We start from the raw sequence: 18,234 nt of genomic DNA, 5'->3' as shown, positions 1-18,234 counted from the left end.
GTGAGTTGTGAATTATACAATAACCCGACAGTGCTTATATATAGAAAAGTGTTTATGCACAGTATTAAAGAGAAAGTGTAGGTTCCTAATTAGGAACCAGTGTTAAATTGTAGCGCAATGTGTTAAACGTGTTTGAAACACGAGTGTGAGGTCATGGGTATTGTATAATTCATGAGAAGTATCTACTTGCAAAAAAAATTGTTTTAGGGGTTGGACCTGAATTAGGAAGGTGAGACCCTAATGGATTCTTCGGAGTCTAGGCCTTAGGGGTAAAGACACTCGGTTTGAGTGCTCCTTTAAGTCTATGTTGATCTCATATGGTTGGAGCATTCTCGTAAAATGGAGTGACCCTAACTGGTTACCTTATGATTTTACTTAGTGAGAGTGATCTGACATACCCATTGTGTGGTGTGTCTTGTTATGTACTCCTAAGCGTCACAGGGTAGTTTTTCACTAACATGGTATCACATTGCATGTAGGCTTGAGTCTTAGTATAATTTTTGCATAACGCTTGCTAATCGTTTATGATGAAATTGATGAGTGTTATTGCGTCTTGACTCGAGTGTGTGATTCATTTGTAATGTGATTAGTGATTGAAAAATGAATTTTAGAGATAAAGTGGTGAAGTGACGTGGGTTATATTAAGTTGATTTATGTTATAAATATTTCCATAATTTATTTTGATTACGTCTTGTTTATTTTTTTTTTTGCTATTTTTTTGTGTGATAACTCACTCCCTGTGTGTTATTTGTGTTTGGATCTTATGATGATCTTGAACCTTGTGTTCGTGGGAGGAGATGACTAGGTGGATGACTTTAAAGAATCTCATGTCAGAGGACGTTGGGACACAATGCTCTAATAGAATGTGACATTGGAGATGAGTTTTTATTTTAATTGCATGATGTTATTTTATTTTATTTTACCTTATTGATTTAACAAAACATTTTTTTGTAAACTTTGACGATCTTGTTTTGAGCCGAATATGTTTTTAATAAGTCTTATTTGGTAATAGTGAAGTGAATGTGAACCTTTTACTCACATGAATTTGTTGATCAATATTTGTATATATTTTATTTATTTATATGTATATCAGGATAGAGGGTGTCACACACCACTAGCAAATGGGTGGATATAACCACTTCAAGCACTGCACTGGCCTCAGCTCCATCCCTCCGCTACTCGACCCTTCATAGTGTGTATGTGTCGATCTCGCTCAACCTGTACTGCTTCCTTATACGATGAAAGCCCATGCAAACCTTATTCAATTCTCATTCATTGAATACTGATGCCATATTCTTCCAAATAATTATTTTGACATTCTTGTCTTGTCTCCATAGAGTATTTTAACTTGTATGTGTTTCTCGTTAAGTGAAATAGATAAAACAGGAGCTAATAATAGAAAATATCTCGTTTATTTCAGATTGAAAGCATTAGAACCACTGATGGCATGTGTGGTCTGGTCTTTGTTATACGCATAACAAGCCCACTTGTATGCAACGTAAGACTTCAGAAGGTGTGAACGTTTCCTTTAACACTCCATCCATTAGTTCTAATGCCCTCTCTTCAGTCCATAATCCCCATGCCTAAAACAGTGAGAAATAAATAGGGTAGTTAGAAATTATTCAAATAAGAATTTACAGAATGTAGATATATCATTAGGCTTACATGTCCAAGAAGATTAAGGTAGTGTTTTGGGTCTGAAAATTGTCTGTTCCTTTTGCTACATACAATCTCTAACACTGTCACACTATAGCTAAATACATATGATTTCATTGAGAAATGCCCACGGGCATCATACTTTAGAGGCTTGTACCCTTTGAAAGCATCAATTTTTAAAGTAAATTAAGTGATAACAATCCAATTAGCTGCCACATTAATGAAGAAAAGCACTTACTATGTTCCTGCCACCCTATTTGTGTTTGCCTCGACTTTATTTCCCAATAATGTTTATGCTAAGCCAAAGTGATATTTTTGGATCCAAATTTGCATCTAGTAAAATGTTGCTGGTCTTTAGATCTCCATGTACAATCCTTAATCTAGAATCTTGATGAAAGTAAAGACTTCATCAAACAATGCCACAAATAATGTTAAATGAATCTACCAAATTCCTTTTAGTTTCATCTAGTCAATTGCATACATATGATTAGCATACCACTCTTAGTCTTCATAAGTTTACAAACTATAGATAAGAAACGGAAGATTCAAACAGATGTCTTGGTATAGTTTTTGAAGCCTCTTCCCAAAAATAAAGTAGTTCAAGCTTTTGTTTGGCATGTATCTGTTAGGGAATGAAAGATAATAGTAGGGGTAGGGGTCGAATAGCAAACCAGGGGTATAGGAGGAAGCAAAGCCCAAAAGAAAGGAAGAATGGTGAGATCGTTCAGCAAAGGCACCAGGCACTATGAGAAAAATTCAGTTATTGCAGATCATTCTAGAAGCTTTTCTGTTATTAGGAAGCCTATATATATATGTAAATAACAAGAAAGGAAATCAATGAGAAATATACAAATTACCTCTTCTTTTCTGTGTCTTCTTCTTCTCCTTAGGAGGTTGCTGGTGCCTCGAAGCCAATAGTTTAGGGAGTGCTAACATTGTTGCTCTCGTTACTTCTTCTTCTTCCTTCAATGGCGGAATCCACGAGATACACAGCTACTTCGGATCGGCTGGAGGATGCCCTTACCAAGCTCACCACTCACCAACTTTATCTCACTCACATGATTCAACAACTCATGCATAAAATTGATGCGCTCATTCATCATCTACCGCAACCCGCACCACCCAGCTACTTCCCTTCTTCTTCCGCCATCACCGCCTCCCATGGCTGCCTCTCCCTTTACTCCGACCATGCTAGACCAAAGCACCCACCAGTCCACCTCTTTCCGCCACCTTCCTCTTCCACTACCATCCCATCCTCTTCCTCTGCGAAGGCACTCCTCGCACACACACCCATGTCGACTCCACCGCCCACGCCACTGCCGCCGTTCATGCTGACTCCGCCGCCCACGCCAACTCCACCTCCACTCCCCGCACTAAGGCAACAACATCCCACACCGGTGTCGTCCCCGCCTACCATTGCTGTCATCCCCCTCCTTGTTAACAGCAAGCCCCACGCGCCCTTCGACCGTCGCTGGGCAACTCTTTTCCAAATTTGCAAGGAGTACCCTAGTTGTCGCATCCTTCCCTTGGACCTCTGCTCATTTTCCCTCGTCACAATCACCGCCAAGGTCGGGGGCACGGAGCGCGACCACTCCTTCCTTTTCACCTTTTACGCTACTATTGACGCCGTAAAATGGCTATACTTTCGCAACACTAACCTCCATTCACTCATTCCTTCACCCATTTTAATTTGGGATCCCGGTTCGAATTTTGGAGCCATGGTTGTAGCCCCAACACCTTGAGGACAAGGTTTTTTTGATGGGGCAGGGATTGTTAGGGAACGAAAGATAATAGCAGGGGCAGGGGTCGAAATAGCAAACCAGGGGTACATGAGGAAGCAAAGCCCAAAAGAAAGGAAGAATGGTGAGATCGTTCAGCAAAGGCACCAAGCACTATGAGACAAATTCTGTTATTGTAGATCATTCCAGAAGCTTTTATGTTATTAGGAAGCCTATATATATATATATGTAAATAACAAGCATGGAAATCAATGAGAAATATACAAATTACCTCTTCTTCTCTGTGTTTTCTTCTTCTCCTTAGGAGGTTGCTGGTGCCTCGATGCCAGTAGTTTAGGGAGTGCTAACATATTCATAGATCAACATTCGTTCTTCTCCTTTAATGCAGAAACCTATAAGCTTGACAAGATTACGGTGTTGAAGTTTGGCAATGAAAACAACTTCATTTTTGAACTCCTCCAATCCTTGAATTGACTTCTTGGAAAGACTTTTCACAGTAAACTCCTGGCCATCATTCAATCTTCCCTTCCCTGCAAACCAACAACTACATTTGTTAGAAATATTTTGAGTGTGGAAAACAAAGATCATATAGAGAACACTACTACTAATAATAATATCACCGGTCAAGTCAACAAAACAATTTTTTTCAACTTTGGTAGAAAAGGAAATTAAATTTATAGTGGTCAAGTAGGTAAAATGTCTAAACACTAGGTATCATTGACAAGACAAAATTGTTTATTTGGAACATCAAATCGAGAGGTCAACACCAACTTTATCTCACATTACCTCTTAAAACTTATCTGTAAATTGTCAATTTGCAAAATGCATTCAAGTGACTAAATCAGTAATCAAATAACCATCCTTATACTACCAATCCATTCTAGATTGAAAAATTAGAACCTGGGATATATAACCTAGTAAAGGTCAAAGATAAAGCTTGCAGTCATTTATTAGATCATTCATTCAACAAGGAATAATATCCATATGCCAATGAAACTTGGTAAGCAGCAGAAAATGGCATCACACCAATAAATGGGATCACAAGTGAGATACATTCTCACAGCATTTATTACCCATATAACCAATAATTGACAAAGGAACTACTAGTGTTTTTAATGGTACTGTCTGCCCAAATTTGTTTTCCAATATTTAACCAATTTTCACAACAACTAAGATTTCGGATTGTACCCTTTCAAACATTCCCAACAGATCTATTGCTATTATAGCTATAGTAAGCATATAGTCATTTGTAATACAGATATAATTAAGTGTTGTAAATCTCTGCCCATGACTAATATGGATAGTTGGACGACCATTTGTATCTTCTTCCTAAATTAGGTATTGTGAAGACCTTATCAAACACTAAACATTTCTAAACAATCTTCAATAATTATAATTATAAAAATAAAACTGTTAGTGATAATTATTTGAACCTCATTCCTAGCTACTTGGTAAATGTGAAGACTTTATCAAACATTAAATATTTTTCAAAAATATTTACAATTATCTTGTGATAACAGTTTGAATCTCCTTCCTATTTAGTTATTATAAAAAGGTTAAATTGAGTTCATGAGTCCCCCTACTTTTACAAAATTTTCAATTAGGTCTTTGAACTTTTGTTTTTCAATTAGATCCTCCTGTTTAATTGTCGTTATGAAAAATTAACCACAAGCATATATTAAGAGGTGCAAACAGTTGATCAGTGCTTCTTGAGTATAATGTAAGCACGACTAAATCAATTGAGAAAGTGGTTGAATTGTGAAATAATTCTTGGGTTGAATTGATCTACAAAGGTTGAAACTCTAGAAAAATCTCTTACAATTGATTTAGTTGTGCTTACAACATACTCCAGAAGCATCAATCCATTGTCCAAACCTCTAATTAGGTGTCTACGGTTAATTTTTCATTACAACAGTTACATGAGAGTGCTCTACTGAAAAAGCAAAAGTTTAGGTTGTAAACTACTACAGTGAAACCATTTTACAACAATTCAAAGTATAGGGACCTAATTAAAAATTTGGATAAAGTTGGGGACCAATACAATAATTCAACCTTATGAAAACCTTAGGTTGTTACACTACTATAGTGAAACCATTTTACATCAGTTCTAGAATGCATACTACAACAGTTCAGGAATCAATGTTGTTCAATGTGATGTTGGCGATGTTAAATGTAGGCATATTCAACATCAGTTTCAAACTGATGTAAAATCCATAAATTGAATATTGGTTCATGTAAAACCCAATGTAGGAAGTGAGACATCTAGATCAGTCAAAGCACATCCTACATTGGTTATTGACAAAATCGATTCTAAAAGTTTTGCCTACTGCATCGGGTTTTGCTAGAATCGATATAGAATCTAGTTTGCTTGTTTTTAAAAAATTGCATTTTATATAGTGTTCACTATCTCATATTTTATACTTGTATACACCGTGACCTATATGTTGTCAGTTTTCAAATTCAATGCTATAATCAAGGCACAAGTTGTAGTCAATAAAATTATAAAATGAAACTTCATAAGAGACAAAATAAACAAGGGTAAAAATCATGGGTCATCAAGACCAAAGAAATAACTTCACTAACATAAAAAAAAAAGTTTCCAAGAGTGCACAAACAATGCATACAAATGATCAAAATTAAGCCAAGCACAAAACTTATAAAATGACAAATAATATACAAAATGAAAAATCCCCAAAACATAGTCTATAGAGTTAACAAGTGTTCTCCCACTCCAAACCTTTGATCCAAGCAATTGATTTCACACATGATCTTGTCATTTGCCATGCTTGACAAAGAAAAAATAGTGTTGACTTAAAATTATTACAGTAAAAACTATTCACAATGAGTAGGAAGAGAAAAAATGTACTCGTTTGTTGCAAAGTTGGAATCAAATAGCAGTGGAGTGATGGCATAAGAGGGTTTCATCTATCATCGTAGCTCTTCATAGGCTGACTTTTGAAGGTAGATCAAGTTACTAAATAGAGAAAGAACTTATCATGTACATGGTTAAAATAATTAGAGTGCTAAACAATATGAAAAAAAATTATTGAGAAAAAATGACTATTTGCTGCATATCGTTTATGGTCAGCTTATTTTTGTGACATCCTCTACCCCTCACATATATGTACTAATAATAAAAGGAATAAGAAATTAGAATTAATTAAAAGTTTTTAAAACACATTTAAATACAAGCCTTTCAAAAGGATAAAAGGCTCACATTCACTTTTCTAACATCATAATAAAACTTGTCCAAATAAATAATAAATCATCTCGGCTCAAAATAAGGTCGTCCAAGACTTCATATAATTTATATAGAAACTTATACCCCAATGTCACATCCTATAAGAGCATTGGATTCCCGTATCCTCTAGCATGAGGTTCTTCATAGTCATCCACCTAATCATCTTCTCCCACGAACACAAAGTTCGAGATCATCACAGAATCCAAACACAAATAGCACACGAGGAGTGAATTATCACATTCCTAACTAATAGAGAGAAATAAGACAACATGTAGGTATAAATATCATATAAACAAAATACAACTTACTTAAGTATAGCTCACGTTATTTCACCACTTTGTTGCGCAACATCACATCACAACACCACACGTCTCATTCGTTTTCACAACATTCACGTACTCAATGATCAAAACACAATATCACTAAATCAATCAATATCGATCAATACCCAAGCGTTATGCAACAAATACACTAAGACTCAATCATATATGCAATGTGGTACCATATAAGTGAAAAACCTTGTCGAGCGCCTAGGAGTACATGACAAGACAAACCACACACTAGTAAGTCAGGTCACTCTCACTAGGTAAAATCATAGGGAGATCAGTCAAGGTCACGCTGTTTTGCAAGAATGCTCCAACCATATAGGATCAACATAGGCTTAAAGGAGCACTCCAACCGGGTATATTTATGCCCAAGGCCTACACGCCAAAGAATCTGTCAGGACCTCTCCCTCCTAATTCAAGTCCAACCCAGAAAATATTTTAGCAAACAGACTCTACCTATGAACTGTACAAAACACACGACTCTTCAATTATTCTCAAAATAGTTTAATCTCGTCCCGCTTGTAATTAAACTTGTCGGGTCCCCACAGCGATTCCCATCACAATACTCATCTTGCATTAACTCATTGCCCTTAAAGAGTCTTATAGTCGTGTGATTGTACAATTCATAGCTCATAATTCAATGCATATATCTCAATGCACACAACATCTCAATGAACATATATATTACAAGTCAATACATACTCAATTTAACATGTTATCACACCTCATGAATCATATACACTTTACCTATGAACTATGATTTACACACGACTACCCAATTTTTCTCAAAATAATTTTATCTCATCACGCTTGTGATTAAACACGTCGGGTCCGCACAGTGAATCCCTTCATAATACTTATCACACAAAAACTCGTCGTCCTTAAAGGGTCTTACAATTGTGTGATTGCACGATTCATAGCTCACAACTCGATACACACATCTCAATACACATGTATTTCACCATTCATCACAGGTTTAATTTACCACATACTCATAATTTGAACCACCATTGCATAATCTCAATATAATAATCTATACAAAAGGTTTATCACAACATGGGGAGTAAAATCCCTCAAATAATTTCACACAATTATATCAAAATCAATTAATCAAAATCATAGGTATAAAAAATGAAAACACCAAGAGCACTCTATTTTATCAACCAATTTGCATTAGAACATAAATATTGTATTTATAATCATAACGGAAAAATTCCAATTTAATAAACATCCCAAAATAAACCCAATTTAATCTTCTAAGGATCCCTACACATGTTCATTTTAACCCCAATTGTGATAAACTCATCACTTACCTCTAAGCAGGCTCATGTGGGTATTCTGACAGTGATAGCGGCATCTCTAGCAATTTCCTATGATTCCTCAAGCTTTTCCTCTGGTTGCTCTTGATGAGGTTTCCAAGCGTTTGAGAGAAAGAGAAGAGATTGAAGCCTTCATTCCACCGTCTGCGTGTGATGCATATTTTTCCCTCTCCACATATAATTTGAAAATCCCAACGGTGGAGATGTGAGTAAATGAATTCCAAACCTTGTGTCCAAATTTCATAATGATCCAACGGTTAACGAGTCTGAGATCATAGTTTTACTGGGATAGGTTTTGGGTCTCTACAGAAAAGGAGAAGCTACAATGCGAAGGAAATTTCTCTTAGCTTCAAAATTTTTGAGCAATTTGCAATGTAAAAATTATAGGAATTGAGTTGCAAACCTGGTGCTGAAATATCACGAGAATCCAACGGTTAACGAGGTTGAGATCATTGTTTTACTAAGACAGATCTGAGTGTATGTGGGAAAAAGAGAGGGTTTTGGAAAGGAAAAAGAGAAAACAAAATTGAGAGGAAGAGAAGATGTAGAAACTATCGTTAGTCTAAAAATTGACCTAACATGTCTTTATTTATAGCTAGTGTACTCACAACCTATCATTTACTCTATTTATTTATTTTTATTATTTTATAAAAAGAAACTCTATTTTATTCCCTATCAAATGAATAAATAAAATACCTTTTTTATTTTCTCTCAAACCATTATTTTAATTAATAAAGTTATTTCTTCTTATTTAATTAATTATAAAAACCTCATCATTTTTCTAAAACTCTATTTATTTATAAATAACAATCCTTTTTTAAATTAGTTTACAAAAAAATGGGATGTTACAATTTTCAACATGTCAATTAAGAGCTTAAGAGAAAAATTAGATCAAGCTTCAAAAATCAAGAAAGAGCTATGAGGATAGATGACAATAGCATCATAACGCATGAAAGGTGCTTGTTAGTTTTCTTGGCAAACAAACCAAGTCGCACCAATAGTATAAAATAGAAGTCCAAGTGTCGTATCCACGGGGACTCACGTAATACTTGACAAAATAGCAATGTTCACTAACTATGGCTTTCAGAAACAACAATTATAATGATTGGATTGTGGAAATGTAAATAACAAGAGCATAAATAAACAAAAACTATTTTTCTCATTTTTTTTACGAACACTTGGAGTACAATAAAAACAAGTAAAATAACAAAAAATAAAGAGTTGGGGTTGATTTCACTAAACCATCCCCTCATGCAAACAAAGGTCACTAATCTAGTTTAAAGCCACACTATCATCATCAACTCACAAAATACTCAAATTAAACCCCAATCCCTTGAATGGAAAGAATCAAAGCCCATTTACCAAACTATCAATCCCTTCACTAGTCTAACCAAGTGACTTGCTTTAAGAATAAGAGTTAAAAGATGACTAACAAGCTTTGCTCCATCCCAGGACAAAACCCATTAGGTGTTCCTCTCCATTTCTAAGTTCAAAAGCATTTCCAAATAACAATTTGAACCATAGCATCATGCAAAGGGTGATCAAGCCAAAGCAAGCATTAATGCATAGAAGAGAACACTTAATAATGAACAATAAGCATAGATTAATAATCAAAATGTAAAAATAAGGATGGGTTCAACTACATCAATCCCCAAAATGGGTAAACCTAACCAAATGACAACAAGAAGAAAAGAAGAAAATAGATGAAAACGAGGACGATAAATGGTAGGGAAGCCATAAAGGGCAAGGAAGAGCTTCCCAACTGTAACCTAAAACCATAGATAGTTCTCCCAATCAAATATTCCTTCTATCCGCACCATTGGTGCTTAAATAGGGTCAAACATGTAGTATTGTCATTTCTATGTAATTGAGTTGTGCGCTTAATGCACACCTGCTCGCTAAGTGGGCATAGAAAAGTTGCACCAATTTAAGAGGTTGTAGGCTAAGCCATACACATTGAGTCCAAATACCATAAAGAGGAAAAAATTTGATCAGCCTAAAAAATGTCCTTTAAAAGAGCCTTCAATTGGGTTCCAACAACAACTCTCTTCTTTTTTCCTTTATTTCTACAACAAAATAAACTAAAATTAGATTAAAAATCAAACATTTAAACTATTTTAAAGTTATTCTAAATTATTCAAAACTTAATTATAAACAAGACTAAACAAGCTTAAATGTAATAAAATATTAACATAATTTTCCACAAAATGGTCATTAAAATAACGTTCCTAAGGCAATTATCAAAAGGTCCTAATGACAATCAACATCTAAAAAATGAATTTTAGCTCTAAAAGATTACAAAATGAAATTTTTGGTCTTTCGTGCTCAACATGTTCATAGTTTGTCATTTAGCCAACACAAGTTGTCCTTGGTGTAAATGTCAAGAATGATGAGAATGTAATCAAAGTTAATAACACGATAAGTTATACAAAATTGTATTAGTAACAATTAAAAATAAGGAAAAAGCCAATGCTAGATCATGGGGTAGGCACCCATATCGCTTATCATGTCACCAACTTCATTTTCATCACTTAATGAATTATCAATCTTAATCTATCCACATCCCCCTTAACCCCTACGACAAGACCCCCTCGTGATGTGTAAATGGCACACAATGAACACATAAAACATGACACACCAAAAAAAAAAAACAAATTGAACTCTTATAGAGCTACAACTTGTTTTTAGGTGTTTTTATCTCATTTAGGATTTTTCTCGCATTACAATGTTATTTCCAAGTATCCTTATAGCTCTTTCGAGGTTTATGAGATCTATTTATTGAATGAGTTCATGAGTGACAAGGTGAAAATAAGTATGTCATAAATGATATATAGGAAAAGACATTATTGAGGAGAAACTTAATTAGACATAACTAGCATCAAAAATAGATCCAATCACACAAAATTTCTACAATAAAGATTAGAATCACACAAAATGGATGAAATTAGAGCTAAAAGAGTAAGATAAAGAGAAGGGAGAACAAAAGAGGAGAAAAACTGAGAAGGCCTTAACCAGTGCAGTGGAGGTTCGATGGTGGTGGCAGAGAGGTCATGATTATGGTTGTTACTACATGATCTAGGGTATTTTTTGAGAAGGAACGATGAAGCAGAGAATAGAGGAAATGTGGTCATATGCATTCATTGTGGTGGCAAGGGTCGTGGTGGTAGTATGGGTTTGTGGAGGTGGGGTGCCATGGTGGTGGTAGGTTTTCGTGGTGGAGGCGAAGTTATGGTGAGGGGGTTTGGGTTTGTGGAGGTGATGGTATGGGTTCATGATGGATGCGAGGTGGTGGTGAGTGTTGGTGGTGGGGTTTTGGATAAGTGGTGGCAGTTAGATCAATCGATAGAGAAATTAGGGTTTGCGAATAGCGCATGAATAGTAGGCAACAACAAGAGGAGTTCAAATATAGTAAAAGGTAGAAAATCATGCATTCACATTGATTTTAACATGAACCAATTTTAGAATGCAATTTCAACATCGGTTCAAACAAGAAATGATGTAAAAGTATGTTTTCTACATTGGTTTATCAATAACTAATGTTATGTAAAGTTGCATTTAGTTACAGAAATGCCACCACGCCATTTAATACATCGGTTATCAAACAACCAATGTAGTAATGGTAACATAAAATATATTTTGTGTAGTAGTGTTAACATAATCATTTTGGACATCCTTCCTATTTATTTATCATCAAAACCTTGCTAAACATCAATTATTAAAAATGCAAATCTTGGATCTTATGATCTACTGTTCTTGGAATTTGTTGGCCCATAATCCTTTAAATTTCTTCTTTACCTACATGTGTCACATGATGAGTTGGTGAGGATAAAAAATTCATAAGTGATAGGTAATAAAAGTTAAAACAAAAATCATGGTTAGTCAAACATAAAGTGAATAATAACATAAATGATTGGTTTCAAATTTTCTTGTGTTATTCCAAAATATATGTCTCTCTTCTCAACTATAAATACAACCTAACTGCTTATGAAATATAAATTGGAAGGCATATATAGCTTGTTTCATTGATTGTTCTTAACTTGAAATACCATTTTACAATGCCTAGGGAAAGCACATTACATTCATACAATATAATGTAAACGCATGGTATTAAAAAATAACTTAATATCTTTCATGCTAAGAGTTTACAAGGATGAAGGCCCTAGGTTGCAAACCTTATTCAGTACTCATTCCTTGAATACCGATGCCTTATTCTTCCAAATTATTTAATGCCATGACCCGAATTATCTATTCCAAAAACCAGAAAATTTTTCACAATCATAATCTTCCAAATTGCATTTTAACATTATTGTCTCCATAGAGTATTTCAACTTGTATGTGTGTCTTGGTAAATGAAAACAGATAAAACAGGAGCTAATAATAGCAAATATCTAATTTGTCTCAGATTCGAAGGAAAACCTTGTCTTTTTTATTTATTTATTGCCTTCATACTCTATCTTGCTTCTAACAAGGTGATTGAAATTTGATTACTTGAGAAGCGATTTGCAGGTTTAATATCTGATTCAGGGGTAACATCTCCTTTTGTGTAGAAACCCGGAACCTTCGGGTTGGGCAATATTAATTTCTCACCATTCAGCATTAGAACCACTGATGACATGTTTGGCCTATCTTCTGGTCTTTGTTGTACGCATAACAGGCCCACTTGAATGCAACGTATGACTTCAGAAGGTGTGAATCTTTCCTTTAACACTCCATCCATTAGTTCTAATGCACTCTCTTTAGTCCACAATCTCCATGCCTAAAATATTAATGGTGAGAAATAAACAGGTTAGTAAGAAATAATTCAAATAAGTGTTAACAGAATGTAGATATATCATTAGGCTTACATGTCCAAGAAGATTAAGGTAGTGTTTTGGGTCTGAAAACTCTCTGTTCCTTTGGCCACATACAATCTCTAACACTATCACACCATAACTAAAGACATCTGATTTCATTGAAAAATGTCCGCAGGCAGCATACTCGGGAGGCATGTACCCACTGAAAGCATCGAATTTAAAGTAAATTAAATGAGAATAATCCTATAAACCACATTAATGTAGAAAAGCACTTACTATGTTCCAGCCACCCTATTTGTGTTGGCCTCAACTTGATCTCCCAAGAATGCTCGTGCTAAGCCAAAGTCTGATATTTTTGGATTGAAATTTTCATCTAGTAAAATGTTGCTAGTTTTCAGATCTCTATGTACAATCCTCAATCTAGAATCTTCATGGAGATAAAGAAGTCCTCGAGCAATGCCACAAATAATGTTAAATCGTTTAGGCCAATCTACCAAATTCCTTCTAGTTTCATCTAGTCAATTGCATACACATGATTAGCATACCACTTGTAGACTTCGTAAGTGTTCAAGACCATAGATAAGAAATGGAAGATTCAAACAGATATCTTAGTATATAATATGTAAAGCCTCTTACCAAAAATAAAGTAGTCCAAGCTTTTGTTTTGCATGTATTCATAGATCAACATTCTTTCTTTTCCTTCAGTGCAGCAACCTATAAGCTTCACAAGATTACGGTGTTGAAGTTTCGCAATCAATACAACTTCATTTTTGAACTCCTCCAACCCTTGACCTGACTTCTTGGAAAGCCTTTTCACAGCAAACTCTTGGCCATCCTTCAGTCTTCCCTGCTAACCAAATTGTTAGAAATATTTTGAGTTAGGAAAACAAACATCTATAGTTGGTTTTCCATATCACCTTGTACACAGGTCCAAAGCCACCTTCTCCCAATTTGTTACTCTCAGTGAAGTTTTCAGTGGCTCTTTCTATGATGGGGAAATCAAATGTGGACAAATCAATGCCTTCTTTTCTCAGTTTTCGTTTGAAATGGTTCCTATAAATTATTCTTGCTACCCCTGATAGGTTTGAAGATAACAATAGAGAAGCACTATGACACTCACAATGTGCACGTATGATACATAAACCTACTATCATATATTAGATGTTATCAATATCCAAGACAAAATTTACCTTGCTTTCTGAGTATCATTATTGTGCAAACACTTGCAGTCAATCCAAGAATAATTGTACCAATTGTGATTCCGAACATCTTTTTCATGTTTTTTCCTTTGTCATTGACTGCAGTAAAATCTGACAGATGTGAAGTGCGCAAGAGTAATCAAAAACTTTAAGTACGTACAACAGCTCACACAAACTGGTATAGGGCTTCCATATTTTAAGACTGCAATAATATTTTGAGAAAAACAGTATATTCAACATCACCAGTACTATGTGAGAAAAGTTAAAGTCATGACCAGTACTATGATCTGATAGATGGGTGAATATGGAAGCTCTTTACCATTGAAAACATCCCTGATAGTCACCCTCATTATTTTTCCCAATTATCATGAATTGAACTCAACATCAGCATGGTCTGCAATATCAAATTATTTTGCTAAACTCATCTTTTAATTTTTTTTAAAAAAAGTTTTAATTACCTCACTCCACTCTCTCTACTTCCCTTAGTAAAAAGCATTATATAATCAACAATTAGCAAAGGGGAAAGGGAAGTGAAGTGAAGCAACCAAAAGCATTGAGTACCTAGCTTGGATGATGTATATAGAAAAAAGGAATATATGATTAACCAGACAATGAAAAGGAAAGGGAAGTGAAGTAACCAAAAAAATTGAGTACCTATCTCTAAAGAAACGACTCTCAAATAAAGGTCTTGTCCTCCATTAGAGAAGTGTCTCATATCAATCAGATCATCAAACCAAAGTAAACACCCACTTCCTCCATCACGGATATCCAAATTTGCATATGCTTTACAAGAGCAGTTTTTCAGGCAATACTTCTGACATTCGTCAAGGTTCATGGTCTTATCGAACCATGATGAAGATGTATCTGGAATTTTCATGTCTGTATACCTCAAGAAGCCATCTGTGTTGTTGGTTTTACAATCAGATTTATTCCTTGGAACACAGCCATTATACCAATGTGATACATTCCATTGTTCAGGGAACTTTGGAACATGCCCTTTGATGCAATCACATGTCCGAGAGCTATTATCCATGTTGCATATAGAATTTGCACCACACATAGCATATTTTTCACACGGTTCTGACTCACCAAATAAGAGAACTTTTATCCTCCTTGTTTGATTTGTCCAAAGGAGATAGTTCCCAATCCCTGAAGGGGTCAATGCAACTATGAAGAAAGTCGATCTATCAAGGGTCTTATACTCATAATACACTTCCTTTTCATTAAACACTAATTCATGTACATATTGTGTGAATGGACGAATTGGATAACCCACCAAAGCCTGTCCATTCCATGAGCCTGATCTAAATCTTACTACATCCCCCTTGTATCCAATAACTTGTGGATATCCTCTAAGATCAAGTTTCATAGAATATTCTCCCTTAGAAGGATCATCTTCATTTTTCCAAGATGTTATTGTTCTATCTAGACCAGTTACTAAGTTCCATCCAAGCTTCATTCCTGGCAAAAATTTATCACAAGGATAATCAAAACTCTGCCACAAAAAGTTGTCCTCATTTATATCCCTTTCATTTCTAACAACAAGATTTCCAGAGTCCAAAAGCTGTGCAATTGGATTCTTTACTACTTTGCTTGATGTGTTGTTGGACCACCAAATTGTGCTATTGGTGCCATTGAGAATCACAAGAAGCCCTCTTTCATCAAGTTTCAAAACTCCTGCGTTATTCTGAAGTGCATTTTCTCTGTTAGCAACCCAGACCACTGTTAAAGGAGATAGATTCCTATACCATATACCTACGTATCGTCTTGTTGAAGTTCCAGGGCTAAAGAAACCAACTTCAAATGTTCCTTCTTCTGAAACTAATGTCTCCCCATCATGGATAGATTGACTCACTGCTAAACTGTCCAATGAAGTGGAGTTTCTCAAGTACCATAAGAGTAAGAACCAAATAAATAACATTCTGAAGTTTTGCACCATTCTGTTAAAATTATAGCAATGACTTCTCAAACGTCAGCTTTTAGTAACTCAGACAAGATAATCGTTTTCTTTGCCTCTTCAAGCCTGATTTGGTAATAAGTTACCATGAAATTGAAAGTTCAGCTGGACAAAGTGAATGACCAAGAATGTTAAAATCTCGATCAGTCCATTATTTCATTTTGCTCTTTTGTAAAAGGGTTGTGTCACTGTGATAGAAATGTGCAATTTAAAACATCACTGATTAGAAAATTAAGAGCTCTAAGATTGCAATAACTTCAAAGTTTGTTATACAGTACTCTAATTTCGTTTCTAAATATAAGATTTTTTCCCTAATTCACATAATTTAAGAAAGTTACTTAATTAAGTTAATAGCATTAAATTTGTTGTCAATTTATTTTTTTAAAGTAATTAAAGATATTTTGGTAAAAAATAATTAATGCAAAAGATAATATTAAAAGAACATTATAAGAAAGGAAAACAAAAATTAGAAACAAAGTCTCAAAACATATTTCTTGATTATCTTTGTTTCTTCCTCCCACATGGTGTCCTTTGCAACTACCCCACATATATTCAAACTAAGTTTCAGCCAAGTTTATGAAAAACGCCCAACCCACCTTGCTCCCCTAACACCACCCTCTTTTTCCTATGCTTATTATTCTCCCTATTTTCTTTTCATCCTTCTCCCCCCTCCCCCCACCTCATCTTCAAAAAAAGAATAATATTTTAGGAAAAACCAATAACAAAAACTAGCAAAAATAGCAACCAAGAAATCTCATAAACAATCAATCAGGAAAAATAGCAAAAAAATAAATAAATAAGGAACCACAAGTTAATTATTCATTTCATATATAAACAATCCAAACAATAATGAATGAGAAACCCCAAAATCAGCCTAGAAACCACCCTCCTCCCCCCCCCCCCCCCCAAAAAAAAGCATATTGTTACTCTCTCACACTTAAGAACGGAAATAGGTCAAACAGTCCGTTAGGAGCCTACACCCTGGTCTGATCTTGCTTGTTTATTAAAAAGGTTAGATTTAAACTTTTAAATTAAAAAGACTAGGTTTTAGGCTTTAAAAAAACTATTAAGCTTAATAGACTCACTTGTTTATATAATACCATATAATATTATATTATATAATACATATACATAATATATATATATATATATAATTATTAATATTAGCATTAATAATAAACTCGATAAATTTGTTTGCTTGATTAGACTTATGGCCTACTAATTAGGCCTATAGGCTTATTGTCCTATTTATGGGCCTTCTATAAAATAGCCCATGTAAACAGGCTTTGAGGCTAAGTCAAGGTGATAATTCCACCATTACTTGTATTCTACAATACTTTTGGTACGATTATTAGATACTTTTTATGCTTTTGAATTATTAGATACTTTTGATAATTAGGAGCTTATTTTTTATTATTTTTTCTTTGTGATCTTTCATACTTTTAGGTCAATTTTGTAGAATTGAGGAAGGACAATTGAGAGAGATGTTTAAGAAGGATTAATGTCACCATTCAAAGCTCTGAAAATGGATTTGTGAATATGCAAAGCCGGCTTAAGCGAGCAACACTAAGGACGACTTAAGCCAATAAAATTTTGGAGAAAAAGAGTGTTGTTTGTCATTGCTTAAGTGAGACTTTACAAGGACGACTTAAGCTAGTAAAAGTTTCTAGAGAAGAAGATTGTTTTTGTCACAACTTAAGTGAGCCTTGCAAAGGCGGCTTAAGCTAGTTAGAAAAATCTAAACTATTGAAAATTCATGTTATATTAAAGGAGCTTATGACACATGACTTAGGGTTCATAGTGTGAGTTTTTGGGGAGAATTTTGACTCAGATGATTGTCCCTTGCTCTCATGCTTGTTTGTTCTTCTCCAATTGTTTTTTCATTGATTTCTTTCCCCCCGATGATTATGCATAGCTAATTTCATCCTTTTGTTGAAGTTTAATGTAAATAAATTTACTTTCTTGTAATTATGCTTTTTATTATTCAATTAGGGATTGTTATTG

The 18,234-nt window shown here is 34.6% G+C and overlaps 2 protein-coding genes across 2 annotated transcripts; one reads left to right on the top strand and one right to left on the bottom strand.

Annotated features, from left to right (window-relative positions):
* Nucleotides 1-2,624: 2,624 nt before the first annotated feature.
* Nucleotides 2,625-3,398, top strand: LOC114416253 (putative bifunctional UDP-N-acetylglucosamine transferase and deubiquitinase ALG13). Its single transcript, XM_028381122.1, has one exon. It carries the CDS (start codon nt 2,625-2,627, stop codon nt 3,396-3,398), a length of 774 nt encoding a protein of 257 aa, XP_028236923.1.
* Nucleotides 3,399-12,332: 8,934 nt separating this feature from the next.
* LOC114416252 (G-type lectin S-receptor-like serine/threonine-protein kinase At4g27290) lies at nt 12,333-16,327 on the bottom strand. Its single transcript, XM_028381121.1, has 7 exons — nt 14,835-16,327; nt 14,265-14,384; nt 13,992-14,149; nt 13,711-13,921; nt 13,351-13,588; nt 13,126-13,276; nt 12,333-13,037 (listed from the first exon to the last, which is right to left on the bottom strand). Exons 1-7 carry the CDS (start codon nt 16,210-16,212, stop codon nt 12,732-12,734), a joined length of 2,562 nt encoding a protein of 853 aa, XP_028236922.1. The 5' UTR covers nt 16,213-16,327; the 3' UTR covers nt 12,333-12,731.
* Nucleotides 16,328-18,234: the final 1,907 nt, after the last annotated feature.

This window comes from Glycine soja, chromosome 6 (assembly GCF_004193775.1).
Source record: "Glycine soja cultivar W05 chromosome 6, ASM419377v2, whole genome shotgun sequence".
NCBI lineage: Eukaryota > Viridiplantae > Streptophyta > Magnoliopsida > Fabales > Fabaceae > Glycine > Glycine soja.
The sequence above is the reverse complement of the archived record's forward strand: the minus strand, read 5'-3'. Positions and strand labels throughout refer to the sequence as shown.

Coding starts and splice junctions, on each gene's coding strand:
- LOC114416252 (XM_028381121.1), bottom strand. CDS start 16,212: ATGGTGCAAAACTTCAGAATGTTATTTATTTGGTTCTTACTCTTATGG. Junction 14,150..14,264: donor AATGATACTCAGAAAGCAAG/GTAAATTTTGTC, acceptor CAAACCTATCAG/GGGTAGCAAGAATAATTTAT. Junction 13,277..13,350: donor AATAGGGTGGCTGGAACATA/GTAAGTGCTTTT, acceptor CGATGCTTTCAG/TGGGTACATGCCTCCCGAGT.
- LOC114416253 (XM_028381122.1), top strand. CDS start 2,625: ATGGCGGAATCCACGAGATACACAGCTACTTCGGATCGGCTGGAGGAT.